The following is a 14253-nucleotide window of genomic DNA, read 5'->3' as shown; positions in this document are numbered from 1 at the left end:
ACACACGCACACACACACACACACACACACACACACACACACACACACACACACCTGCGAGAGAGTGTCACATCACATGGTTTTGAACTGCCACTAGCTGGTCAAAGCTGGAACTGTTACAATTGTTGACATGGCAACAGCAGCCTTAAATGACACCTTCATGTAGCCTAAATCAACCTGCAATAAGACATTGATGTGTCATTTTTGTTATTGCAGCAGCAGCATCAGCCATACTGCATATGGGAGCACTGAGCCCTGAGCAGAAGGACAAACTAAGACAGTTTAAAATAAACATTATCATTAATGTTGTTTTGTGCATTGAGCGGTTTCAACAATTCCTTAAGTGTTATTTTGGTACAAAGTGTATTCTATGTAAACTATATAATGTTTAATTACCACCAATGTTTTGTTGGTTTTATTCATTCCAGTGCACAAAACAATGCTGCTACACTGAGATTGGTGACCTATCAAATTTCGTGACTCCTGTTCTGGAGCTGCAAGAAAGACCAAAAACATTGAAGCCCATAACATGTCAGCAACACATATATTTATTTGCACATATATAGACAATTAAGAATACATATTGATTGACTTTACATCAATCTACATACTGTATCAAATGTATCACACTTGTAATGGTCGCCAGCCTGGAAGGCTTGGAGACAAAAGACAAAGTATGAATAGATAACACAATAGTCTTTCAGGTATTTATTAAAAGCTCAGATTATACAATGTCCAACACATACACTGAACAGAGAATCAGTGTGGTCAGAACTTTGATTGCATACAGTATATAGATTGGAATCTACCTTCCCCCTACATCCAAGACAAATACATTTCTTCTTCAATACTGTATACTATAGTATTCAATATTCAAGATTCAAGTCAACCACATCAGGACCACATTAGGTGTACTTTCTCCTATAACACATGTCACGACCTGGCTGGACGGCGAAAGTGGAGACCACACATGAGCTTGTGAAAAGTGGTGGTAAAAGTACTCAAATGTAAGTAAAAGTATCAATACTGCAATGTAAACATACTCTGTTACAAGTACAAGTCTGGAATTTAAAAGAGTAGAAGTACCAAAGTATTGGCATCAAAATATACTTAAAGTACCAAAAGTAAAAGTACTTGTTATGTAGAATGTCCCATTTCACAAGTTTTCAAATGTAAACAAATCTTTTGAAAATATAGCAGATCTACAAGCTCACAATGTGTCGCATCGCAACGCATTGTGAGCTTGTAGATCTGCTATTTTCAAATGGCCGACATGTATATAGGACTGAAGTGGTTAATGTATGTTTTGTGATAATAATCAAAATCTACAAAGTAAATAGTAACTAAGTTTAAAAATAATTGTAGTGGAGTAAAAGTATAATATTTGCCTCTGAGATGTAGCGGAGTAGAAGTAAAAGTACTAAGAATTAGAAATACTCCAGTAAAGTAAAAGTACCTCAAACTTTTACTTAAGTACAGTATTTGAGTAAATGTACTTAGTTACTTTACACCACTGCACACATTCCATTATATATGTTACCTTTCCCCTTACAATACAGTACATGTACGTATTACATCATATTAGTTATATGAATACTAATATAAATATTAGTGAAGAGAACACTCAGTTATGTTCCTTGACTTATCACCTCACTGTAATGAAACACTTCTTATGTGAATACATGCTAGATAGAGATGAACAAGGGTGGAATAAGTACTCAGATATTTTACTTAAGTAAAAGTTAAGTAAGTAAAAGTAGCAATACCGCAATATAAAAATACTCTGTTAGGGCGCGCTCCCACCGCACTTTTATTTTACCTCGGGGGCGGAATCTGCCAATGCTTTGTCAATGTAAATGCGTGGATTCACGCAAGAGCGGATCTTTCAGCCTGTCGCGTAGACCTTGCGTTTATCCGCTCTACACGACTTGTCCATTTCTGCTGGAGGCAGGAGCTGAATTTCCCCTTCTGTCCAATCGGGTGAGTCGAAGGCGGACCGTCCCAAGACTCAGGAAGCACCATGGTGCTTAAGGCAGAAGGCGGTGCGAGCTACGGGAACGGTCTTGAAAGTGAGTGACAGGTGCGTCACTCCCGTTTTTTAGAATCCGCTGGCTGCAAAAAAACTGTGGCCGCGCACAACCTGCGTTTAACAGCAGCCGACCATGTTTTGGTGGGAGCGCGCCCTTACAACTAAAAGGCCTGTGTTCAAAATGTTACTTGAGTAAAAGTATTGGCATACAAATATACTTAAAGTACCAAAAGTAAAAGTACAAAAATGTTTGAAAATAGCAGATCTACAAGCTCACAATGTGTCGCATCGCGACGCGTTGCCAAGGTATAAAATAGGACTAAAGTGGTTAATGTATGTTTTATCATATAATAATTTATATCTGCAAAGTAACTAGTAAGTAAAGTTTTCAAATAATTGTAGTGGAGTAAAAGTACAATATTTGCCTCTGAGAAGTAGTGCAGTAGTAATTTGAAATACTCAAGTAAAGTAAAACATATCTCAACATTGTGCTTAAGTACAGTACTTAAGTAAATGTACTTAGTTACTTTACACCACTGAAGATGAAGTATATCACATTGATATACAAAGTATTACAAACATCATCACAGATCATTATTTTCCTGTTAATTGTATCTTCAAGCTCTGTTATTCTTCTTTTCAGATCCATCTTGTCCTCTCTCTCTGTCATAAGCAGCTCTGATTGAGTCTGTCTGTGTACGGTTCCAAATGATCCTCTGTCTCTGCCAGCAGTGGGTGGTTCTCTGTGTTCGGATCCATCTTGTCCTCCCCGTCTGTCGCCAGTCGTTCTCTCTCAACAGGTCCCTCTCTGTGTTCAGATCCATCCTGTCCTCTTTGTCCTCCGTCTTCATCATATCTATCTATGCACAGATCCTGCACGTTGTCTGCGGTGTTACTGCGTCTGTGTCCCAGCTGTCCCTGTGAATAGAAGTAGAACACCATGTTAGACAGCTGCTGTCTTGAAAACTGTCTCTGGTTTGTAAACTACAAATCACTTGCAGTTTACAGTCAAATTAGCAGTTTACAGCCAGATTCGTAGTTTACAGTCAGAGACTTGCTAAAGTAATTTATACCCAGTCAAGCCAGAGACACGCATTGACACTCAGAATGGTTGCTTACTCTGTTGGGGTGTTCAGTTATCTCTAGTAGTTCAGGTCCTCTGTTTGATCTGGTTGTCTCTGCATCTGTAAATAGAGGTAGAACACCATTGACATGAAATTAACTCAAAATTATTAATAGAGCTGCTGTATATGAAAGTTTAGTGTACACGTACACAAAAATGTATAGCCCTACAGTAAATTAATATTGAAGCAAACAAATGTATAAATACAAATAACACAGAAATGACTTTCCTTCCTTTACCTTTTTACTGATTTAAAGTAACTTGCCCAACACTGGCTAACAATTACTGATTACTGAAGTCAAATATCTTTGAATTTCTGCTTGTGTGTAAATGCAGCAACTTTCAACTGATGTGAATGCTCACCTGATAAAGTTGACTTTAAAGGAGCTACACCATGAATTTAAAAAATAATAATAATATTTGATATCATATTGTTTATGTCCCTCAAACGTTTTTCAAAAGGTTTGAGCCTAAATCAAGCCTCAGATATACTCATTCCAACTAACTTCTCTCTGGCTTATAAAGCACTTTCACCTGCAATACCACATTGTCCTGTTTGGCACGGGGCGCTATTGAGCCAGTTTGTATGCATGTTATGTCCTGGTTCTGTGTGGAAAAAGTAAAAAAAAAAAATAAGAAAACAATGTAAAAAAAAAAAAAAAATGAAAAAAAAAAATATATTTTTTTTTGTTGGTTAGAACTGAAAAACGGGAGGAATTGTTCCCAGACGTGACGTAGGGTGGGGGAACAAATCTGACGGACTGTTTTCAGACCAATTTACATAAAAACCACAGATAGCCTATGAAAGCCTGCATGCTCGAAGTCGGGTATTTGTTGGAACAGAAGAGAGGTGGGGGAGACCAAAAACACACAAAAATGAAGAAAAAGTTAAAATTCATGGTGTAGACCCTTTAAAACTGGTTGTGGAGAAAAACAGAGTAATGTGAGAAAATGCCATGGACACACGCACACGCACACACACACACACACACACACACACACACACACACACACACACACACACACACACACACACACACACACACACACACGCACACACACACTTGAATGATCTATAACATACATAGAGCACAGATACATAAGTAAGGATTGTTTACTTTATTGAAAAAAGAGAGATGCAGAGGAGGACTCACCACTGTGTTGCTTGCGAGCTGCAAAGGAATGCACAAACACACACACACACACGCACGCACGCACACACACACACAGTTTTTTTTAAGCAGTCAATTGTTTTTCTTTATGGCCTGTGTGACCGGTTTATCATGTTCAGTTCATGCTTACTCTGCTCTTGCACTTGTAACTCGCTCTGGATTAAAGCATCTGCATACTTAAATTGTAATTGTAACAGAGGCTCCAGTGGACCATCTCTTTCATAGCTAGCAGCAGAAAAACGTAGAAACACTTACCTTTCCCTTTCCTTTCTAAAGTCCCTGTAGAGGAGAACACAGAGGTAATTAATGTGACATGTCTTATTTTTAGGTCTTAAAGTTGCAGTTCACACATCCCTATTTGGTCAGAAATACAAATGTTTGATCAATTATCCCCGTCAAGTATCTTTCTCACCCAAAAAACATCTATAAAGGAGTTTGATAGCACCTTGAACTTGGCTCTGTCTGTGCCCTCATTAACAATTCCAAATATGTATTATGTCATTATGCCACACCTACAGGAACAACCCCTCATGAATACATAAATAATAATACTAATAATAATAATAATAATAATAATAATAATAATAATAATAATAATAATAATAATAATAATAATAATGATAAATAAACACATCTCAGTCACACATGTAGGCTGTCTCTATGGCAAAAGTATTAGAGCAATTATGCCTTATCAGGGCTCAACATTTTGAATATATTGTCATTTGATACAATGGCCACTGGGCCTAGAACAAAAACTCTGTGCGGTTCATTGAGCCAATCTACGAGCTCACAACACGTTGTGGATGCGACACATTGTGAGCTTGTATGGCGGTATGACGGTTGACTAGAGCTGCGATTCTTTCAAGTGCTTCTCTATTTACTTGCTAGTTCCAACTCCACTTCCTACTTGTTGCTGTCATGTGGGTCTCTGTTGTCCAATCAGAGGCTGAGTACAACAAAAGAATAATAAGCAGGGAATTATAGGCTCGCTAGTTTGTTCAAGCCTTTGAAGACATAATTGGCCTGTCCCTGATGATACGAATGAAGTACCTGAGTTACGCCCCACACCTGCTTTTACAGAGAGGGCGGTTTTAAGGGCAGTTTTGGAGCAAAATAAAAATCCATATTAAAGCCTCATGGACAACAAGAAAAGCAAAACTAATAATTAGCTTTTATTTTAATGTAATCTCTATGCAAATGAGCGTTTTAATGTTTAGAAGCTAGACAACAAAAAGCTTGCTTTTTTTCTCCCTTGACCTCATTCTTTATACAGCTTTTGAAAGCTGCTTCTAGCCTTCAGCCAATCAGAGCACAGCATGATCTAAGTAGGCGGGGATTAGCTCATTCAGCCAGACCCCCCCCCCAAAAAAAAACAACAACAACAACAACAACAACAACTCATATCTCGCAGCAGACACAGAGATGGAAAAGTAACAATTAAATAATTTAAAATAATGAAAGAAATTATAATAACGGCTGTATATGTAATATTAATGCTGATTTGGCAAGAACATGGCATATATATGGACTGATATAATAGAGAGCACAGGTCTCCGCCAGGTCAGGTATCTATTGTGGGCCAGCAATGTTTGGAATTTGCCAATCAGGATGGAATATGAAAAACCATACCATGTTGGGAACGATGTGTACCGATTTGCCTGATGTTTTGACACAATTTGTGGGAGTAATATAAAAAAAATATTTTGCAGAAATCGGCCTCCTGGTGGCGCTATAATAGGGCAATTTTAAAAGGGTGGCATTTGTTCCTCAACATGTGCGAATGTGCGTGCAAAGTTTCACCACAATCGGACACTGCGTTGATCACATGACTATAGAGATCATGTGTACCGATATGCGTGAAATTTGAATAACATCTGAAGGAGTAAAATAAAAATAAAATGTTTTGCATAAGTCGGCATCCTGGTGGCACCAGTGGCGTAGCTAAAACGCTAGCATAGGCTGGGCCTAGGCAGGAGTGGGTGGGCACGGACTTTGCGCGCCTAGACTGTGCTCGCAGGCGCAAATATTTGCGTTTTTCGTGTTTTTGAATACTTTTTTTGCGGGATTGTGACAGATTTTGGATACCTATATATATACACTGTTATCAAAATGGCTGAATATGATATATAATTATTATTATTTTTGTCTCACCCGCTACGCCCCTGGGTGGTGCTATAAAATTCAGATGTGAAAAATGCAGGGCAAAGGTTTTTCCTTGGCCTCTACTGAGTGCGCATACACATTTTTACACAGATCGGTGCAGTTATAGGAGGCTGATTGAAGCTCATTTGAAAAACTAGGGCAGGGGTTAGCAAAGTTGGGGTTGCGATCCTACTTGGGGTCGCGGGACACTGATGGTGGGGTCGCAAAATTATTTTTGGTAATAAAAAAATAATAATACTAAATAAAAAAATTAAATAAACGGAATAGATGAAATACAATCTAAAAAATAGAGAGAGAGAGAGAGAGGCAGTGAGAGAGAGAGTGAGAGAGAAGAAGTGAACATGCATTAATTAACAAAGTCATGATTTTTGTTCAGTAAATTATATTTGGACTGGTTAAATTGGGGTTTGAACCAGGGACCTAGAGACTTGCGGGTAGACAGTGTAAAGGATAAGGATAATTCCTTTAACAGGTCCGTTCATGAAAGTCCTTGTGGTCTTATTTCCAATGAGGGCCTGTGAGCAATTAAGGTCTGTCTTGCTCAGGGACAAATTTAATTTCACCGACACATTTGCTGGCCTGGCCTGGAATCGTACCTGGGGCAACCAGGGCCTCTGTCTCCCTAGGCGGGCTCACTAACCACTCAGCTATGGCCGTCCCTAAATAGGGGGAAGGTTGCTGACTAGATGACTCTTTTCTACACCCACCCTTGCTAACCTTCACCTCAGTAAAACAACGACCTAACCTCAAGAAACACTATTTGTAAAACGAAGAATTCGCAATGATGATCACTTGATCACAGGCTGCCTCTCTTCTCATTGAGCTAGAGATATGGCCTCCCTGATGGTGTCTGTTGATATCTATAGGTTCTTCCGTATATTATGAACCGAGCCTGTTTCACTAACTACTCTAGATCTCTGGTTTACAAAACATTTACCAATAAAGATTTTTTTTGTCTTCTCGGAATGGAAACTAGTGAAAATAGTCGATCTACAAGCTCACAACGCGTTGCTATCTGAAAAGTTGTGAGATTGTATATCGGCTATTTTCACAAGAACGTATGTCATACATAAAAAACAACTACTCTCAAAAAAGCATTTCATGTTATTTAAAAAAAAATGCACATGTCTGAATTAACATGGTCATGTTTTTACAATGCAATTTAAATGTAAACTGTAATGAGTGGGATTTGAACCGGGACCTTTGGAACATGAGGCTATTCTTTATTGATTGAGCTATTCAATCCACAGCCTCAGACAGTGAGAATCCAACAAAACAAAACAAAAGGGCGAATGAAGTACGTCATACATTGAAAATAACTACTTTCAAATAAGCATTTCACGTTATCTTTAACAATTGCACATGTATTCATTGATACAGTCATGTTGTGTGCAATGCAATTATAATGAAGTCTACATGAGGTGGGATTCGAACCGGCGACGTTGTGGTCTCAAGGCAGATGATTAAGCGATCAAACCATTGGACCAACAGACCTGAACTGGTGAAAAAGGTGCTAACACATTTGACACAATTTCACGCAAATTGCTCAGAAATCCTGGGTTTAAATGTTTTCAAACTGCTCAATATGGTGTAAAATCTAAGGGCGGAGCTTACTGGTCAAAGTGATAGATACGTTCCTCATGAGTCAAGGCACATGTGTAAGCAAGTTTCACGGCTGTCGGCCAAACGAGGCATGACTTTTGCCTGTTTAAAGTTTGCATTTTCAAAAAATTCCTATAGCGCCCCCCTTTGACCAATTGGCGTAAGATTGGTTTCAGTGATACTTGGAATGACCCTCTACATTATTGCAAAGTTTCAAACAAATGTGAGTCTGAATGTACGTGTTAGGGGCAGACGAATAATTTTCATAAAACTGCAATATGGCTTATAAAAGCTTAACGTTTTCACTTATGGAAAATCCGCTTTGTGCATTTGTCGGCATAGGTCCAAAGTTCATGTGTAAAACGTTTCGTGCAGATTGCTCAAAGATCCCAGGAGGAGATAGATTTTTACTGTTTTTCATATAATTCAAAATGGTGTAAAATATAAAGGTCAGAGGTCAAAAGTCAGAGTATGGAAGTTGTTAGGCACGAGGAGACGCATGTGTGTATCGAAGTTTCATGGCTGTAGATCAAACAGGGCATGAGTTGTACCTGTTAAAAGTCAATTGAGTGAAATAGCGCCACCCTTTGGCCGATAGTTGTGAGTTTCGTTTCTTAGCCGTTTGGCATAGCCCTCTACCATATTGCCGAGTTTCGTAAAAAGCGACCACACGGTTGGGCCAGAACTGAAAAAACGGCGGAAGTAGAAAGCCAAGGAACGTAATAAAGGCTTCAAGCCTGATAGCCTGATAGGCCTCGAAACCTTAATTATTACAAATAGTACATTTTACCATTTTAATACACTACAAATGTGCACCGAATGTGCAAGTTTATGTGCATAAATTACCTCCAGGGTTAGGTGGGGTCGCGAGTCAATGGTCGCATTATTTTAGGGTGGTGGGCTGAACAGCTTGGAAACCCATGCCCTAGGGTAGGTACCCTCACAAAAAACATGCAGTAATCCTGGTCTCTATACTGCCTCCCCCTGGTCAACCGGGGTGCCTGATGGAGGGGAAAGGAACTAGTTGGAATAACGTGTTCCTTCTCCCCCGTCAGGAGATAAGAAGCGGCTTGCTAGCTCCTCATGCATTGAAGGAGGCATGAGCTCAGCTCTGGGTTCTCCCTAGGCTGGCAAAGGAAGAGTAGTGCCCAGGATTACATAGGCAATTGGCACTGGGTGAAAAAATGGCTTGCAAAATCGTGGGATAAAAAAATATGTAAAAGAATAAAAAAAAACACACAAGTAACTATTTTCATTCCTAAATTACACAAATCCAGGAGATTATGTGATCAACTTCCTGTTTAGCGTATTTGGGCAAACGGCTGTATCTTTATTTCTCCCTGCATTTTGGATGAGACATGCTATATTCAACAGCCTGTAACAAGCAACAGGGGGGTCGCGATTACTTTAATTTTTTTCTTGCGGAAGTACAGTGAAAGAGTTGTAGAAATGTGTCCAATGCGTGGCAAATAGGCCTACTCTTATCAAAAAATCAGCGAAAACTGTGAATGGATTTTTTTTTATCGATACGCTAGGTAGACGCTTGTGCGTCTCTAAACATTCTTTGAGAAGACGTGTGTTATTCCAGACTTAATGAACTTCTCCGTTTTTAACAAAATGCCTCAAATCATGAACATGACGTGCGATTTCCGTGAAATTGTGCACGCACATTCCCACTAGGCCGAGAAAGAAGTGCCACTTGACATTTTTCAAATCAGCCTCATGGTGGTGCTATAACAGGCCGATTGTGTTTTACCTATAACTGCATCGATCTGTGTAAAACTTTGTATGCGCACTCCATAGAGGCCAAGGAAAAACCTTTGCCCTGAATTTTTCACATCTGCCTTTTATAGCGCCGCCACGAGGCCAACTTATGTAAAACAACATTTTTGAAACATTACTCCTTCAGATGTTATCCAAATTTCACACAAATCAGTACACATGATCTCTATAATAGTTATGTGATCAAGACGGCTCTGTTTGATTTTTCATATTCCATCCTGATTGGCTAAGATTGCATCTAAAAAGTTTGTAAGAGTGGCCCGTTTTGAACAAGATGCCGCAAATCATAAACGTCCGATTGCGGTAAAACTTTACACACACATTCGAACTATGTTGAGGAACAAATGCCACCCTTTTCACTTAAATTTTTTTTTTTATATTACTCCTACAAATTTTGTCCAAGCATCACGCAAATAAATACACATTATTGACTTAACTTAAATAACAAAAGCACAGATAATGGTAATAATGGTAATAATGGCTCGTACGCACGCAAGCAAACACGCACACACGCACACTCAAATCTTGCCTGGGTGGTAGTCTTCTAGTGTACCTGGAGAGGAAAAAAAAGAAGAGGATGAATGCTCACACTCACATCAATAAAACACTACACATCAGGCCATATAACCCATTTATTTTACAAAATAATGTATTGGCAAATTACCAATATTTGTCGCATTCAGCCCTGGACCTCACTGACTGAAGGGTTAGGGGTTACATACATACTCATGAGCATTCACAGATTAGAGATTTTATGTATTTTCCCCACACGTTATTTTCATTAAAATGACATCTAATTGGACTAATAATGACTTTAGTTATTCGTTTCAGTATTTAAAATGTAGAATTTCTTTGTTTAATATATTTTTGTCCAATAAGAATTTATAATCTCAACTAGACAACTGGTGGTGTCTACCATATTGACAGGAAGATAGCGCAGAGGGGAAACGGTGAAATCAGCGTGGGCAGTGCAGTCGGGTGCACCACGGCCACTGTGGCCGTAGGGCATGTAATCTTTTGAGGGGCACACGACCAAAGAGAGGGGCAACGGCCGTCGTGGCCGCCGTGAAATTCCTGCCCTGCTACACATACTGTACACTGTAATGTGTTAACAGGATTAAGTTATAACTTTTATTGACGGAGATCTATCTTCTCCCTTTCTCTCCGTCTCTCTCACACACACACACACACACACACACACACACACACACACACACACACACACACACACACACACACACACACACACACACACACACACACACACACACACACAATAAAATGTTGTCAAGAAAATGCCTAGTGGAAAGCCCTGGCCTCATTACTGCTCTAAATAACTGATGCATAGCCTACCTGTATCATTTGTATGATCCTCAAAATGCCCACATAATACTTCTTGTATACTTAAGTTTTTCTTTACCTTTTGCGCACACTAGCGTTGCAGCAGAATTTGAGTAGGATATATGGCATATTGGCCACAGTTCTGTATCATTTCAATTTAACATGAAATATTGAAAAGATACAAGCCAAATAACATCATAGTGTTTCTTGCACCGAGGTGGAATCGAACGCAGTGTGAAGTCTGCATCGCAAGCTGGCGGTACACTGTGAGCCACTCCATCAATAATGTTTTGTTTTTCTTCCAGTCACTCCAGTCACTATCCTCGACTATCTTCTACAGTCTACACATTATGATACATACTCTTCTTTTAAACAGTGACGATCTTGCACAGACAATTGTCAACCAAAAACACGTGAGCGCATGTGCACACGCACACCCCGCACACCCCACACACACACACACACACACACACACACACACACACACACACACACACACACACACACACACACACACACACACACACACACACACACACACACAGTGTGGTGTACTTACTGGAACGGATGCTTAACCTCCTGACGATTGGGACTGTGGAAAAGTCGCAAATTTACATTGACATATTTAGAAAGGTGCAGACATGATTAAATTAATACATACAAACACAATCAATGAGAGTTAATCAAATACTACATTATAAGTGTCCATTTACAAAAGCAAATGTAAAACTTGCACTTCCTGTAAAATAATACAAAACAATATGAGGTTGATTTTCCATCTGGCATCTGTCATCCTCTCTTTCAATGATGACTCATTCATGAATAATATGTTATGTAGAGGTCTTTTTAACTGATGTGTATAACATACTTACCAACCACATATCCCACAGTTTGACGTTCCTGGCTGACTGTCCCCCCCATGAGACCTGGGCAGTATCGAATGTACAGTATTACAGTGTGCCAGTGCATTTAAAAATCCCAAAGGTATGATTTCAATACCAACAACAAATGGTCCTTAACTGATACAGAGATGACATATTGTCCATATCTTTATCTCCATTCAAACTAGAATATCTCTGTCCCCACCATTAGACGTTATCCTTTATTTTTTACACACATACAATCATATACTGTATACCCCTGTGACATATCAGGAAGGTCTAAAGCCTATTTGGCAACCGACAAGCCTACTATGCAAACCAAAAATTGTATAAAACAGTGAAGCATAACACTGGCATACATGATCTATTAATCTCTCTAAGATTGATATCTTTCTTGAGGTACTATTGTATGTTGTATAGAAATATTGATGTAATGGTTGACACATCACAGTTGCTCCCTATTGATACTGTATCAAGTGTGTCTAGTATGAAACCCATGGAAGGTGAAGAATGCTGTCTTTGCCAAAACGTGTATATTATGCGAGTGCTGCTATAAGCTATAATAAGGTTGTTCTGTGTGCTGTGCTGGCCATTTTTATTTCAAATTGACTTACCCAGTATGTCCAACAGGTGGGGTTCGTATTGTTTAAGGGCATCGTAAAATGCTGCTTTGATTTCTGGTGTCCCTTGTTCCAGCTCCATTGTATACAGACTCATCATTTGGCTGCTTGTCTCCTTGCCTCGAATCTTAGCATTGAGCTTAAGTTGGTTACGGAACTTGGACTTTATACTCTCTACTATAGGCATGACTTCGGAAACGTTTCCCATCAATGTCGTCCCATGCTGGATCACCAACTGTGCTGTTTAGAGGAAGAAAAAAGAGAGTAGTTGAGATAAATGCACACAAAATAAAGCTCTGGATCTCTACATCCCTGCATAAACCTTAGCGTAACAACTGGTATATTTATAGTTTTGGAATAAGATAGGATGTACACCCTCTGGGTGGCAAAATAATGTAGCACTATAGCCAAGAACCTGCTACTCACTGTTTACCTCAAGCATTGAATTGTACCATATACAGGAAAGGCTCACCTTTGTGTGTAATCATTTCCTCTGAAGTCAAACCATCAAAAGGGCCCTGTCGAACACAGTCGTGTTATTTAAATCATATCATGCCTGAGTGCTATTTAAAGACGGGGTGCCGTGATTTTCAGTGACACCCCCCCCCCCCCCTAAAACATAATCATCAGGTATTATGGTTATACTAGGAGGAAGATTTTCTTTTCAAAAGAAAGTGTACAGAAATTGTTAAAATTATGTTTTTATGTGGACACGCCTCCAGTTCTTTAAGTATACCTGGTTCGCACCTTAGCACCTCCTCCACCACCTTAGCACCACCCACCTGTCCTCCTCATGTCCACACCTGTTGTGTTATGATAATGAGGGGGAGGGTATATTTTTACTATGTCACAAAAGGGCTGTTTTTCTATTGGCACGTTTGACCCTCAAGGTTTCAGCCTCCAGGTAGAAACTCAAAATAGTCAGAGAAGACATAAAACACCATAAAAACACCACCAGGGGGCTTAATGAAGTTCTATCAACCTCATAGACACATGAAAAACAGAAAAAGTGCAAAACCATGGCACCACCTCTTTACCAATGTCATGGCTTGTATTGGATTGGATACTGGATAGAATAGTGGTTTTCAACCTGAAACTCACCACTTGAGATGCACAAAAAGTAGTATATTAACATAACATTTCCAGTGGCCATCTCCAACCACAAAAGACAGGAGAGTTTCACTAGTCTGTGACGACAAACTCTTACCTGGGTCAGTGGAGCTCCTGTCAACATGTGGTTGTATGAAATATAACAAAAAAACAAATAAATGTAAGACAAATTCATAATACAAAAAAACTATGCATTTATAATGATCTTGCATAATCATGTGGCATAAGAGTTGGCCGTTAGTGATGCGCGGGCCGACCCGTAACCCGCGGGTCCCGCCATCTGAAGCAGACTTGAGCCACGAGAGGCAATACCGAGAGAGCTTAGGTGAGCGAGTCGCCGCGCCGAGCGTTGCGAAGTCTGCATCAGCCGACTCAGCGCCGTCCGAGTTATGTCCCGATAGGGACAGAATAGTAAATCCTCGCCCCCCCC

General features: G+C 39.6%; 1 protein-coding gene across 3 annotated transcripts in view; it reads right to left on the bottom strand.

Annotated features, from left to right (window-relative positions):
* Nucleotides 1-1257: 1257 nt before the first annotated feature.
* LOC311042489 (uncharacterized protein) overlaps nt 1258-14253 on the bottom strand; it is a 27133-nt gene continuing 14137 nt past the window's right edge. For 2 of the 3 annotated variants that reach the window (XM_084053249.1, XM_084053250.1), the window contains 10 exons: nt 13921-13937; nt 13186-13231; nt 12708-12953; nt 12085-12138; nt 11772-11804; nt 10401-10424; nt 4580-4603; nt 4307-4324; nt 3149-3213; nt 1258-2947 (listed from right to left, as the gene is read on the bottom strand). In XM_084053249.1, the coding sequence (XP_083909375.1) occupies nt 2696-2947; nt 3149-3213; nt 4307-4324; nt 4580-4603; nt 10401-10424; nt 11772-11804; nt 12085-12138; nt 12708-12953; nt 13186-13231; nt 13921-13937 (779 nt within the window). In that variant the 3' untranslated portion in view covers nt 1258-2695. Of the gene's footprint in view, nt 2948-3148; nt 3214-4306; nt 4325-4548; nt 4604-10387; nt 10425-11771; nt 11805-12084; nt 12139-12707; nt 12954-13185; nt 13232-13920; nt 13938-14253 lie in introns of those variants that run through there. The other variant, XM_084053251.1, reaches the window with a different exon arrangement.

Source organism: Gymnoscopelus microlampas, assembly GCF_963454915.1.
Source record: "Gymnoscopelus microlampas genome assembly, chromosome: 3".
NCBI lineage: Eukaryota > Metazoa > Chordata > Actinopteri > Myctophiformes > Myctophidae > Gymnoscopelus > Gymnoscopelus microlampas.
This window is presented reverse-complemented; position numbering and strand designations above follow the sequence as displayed.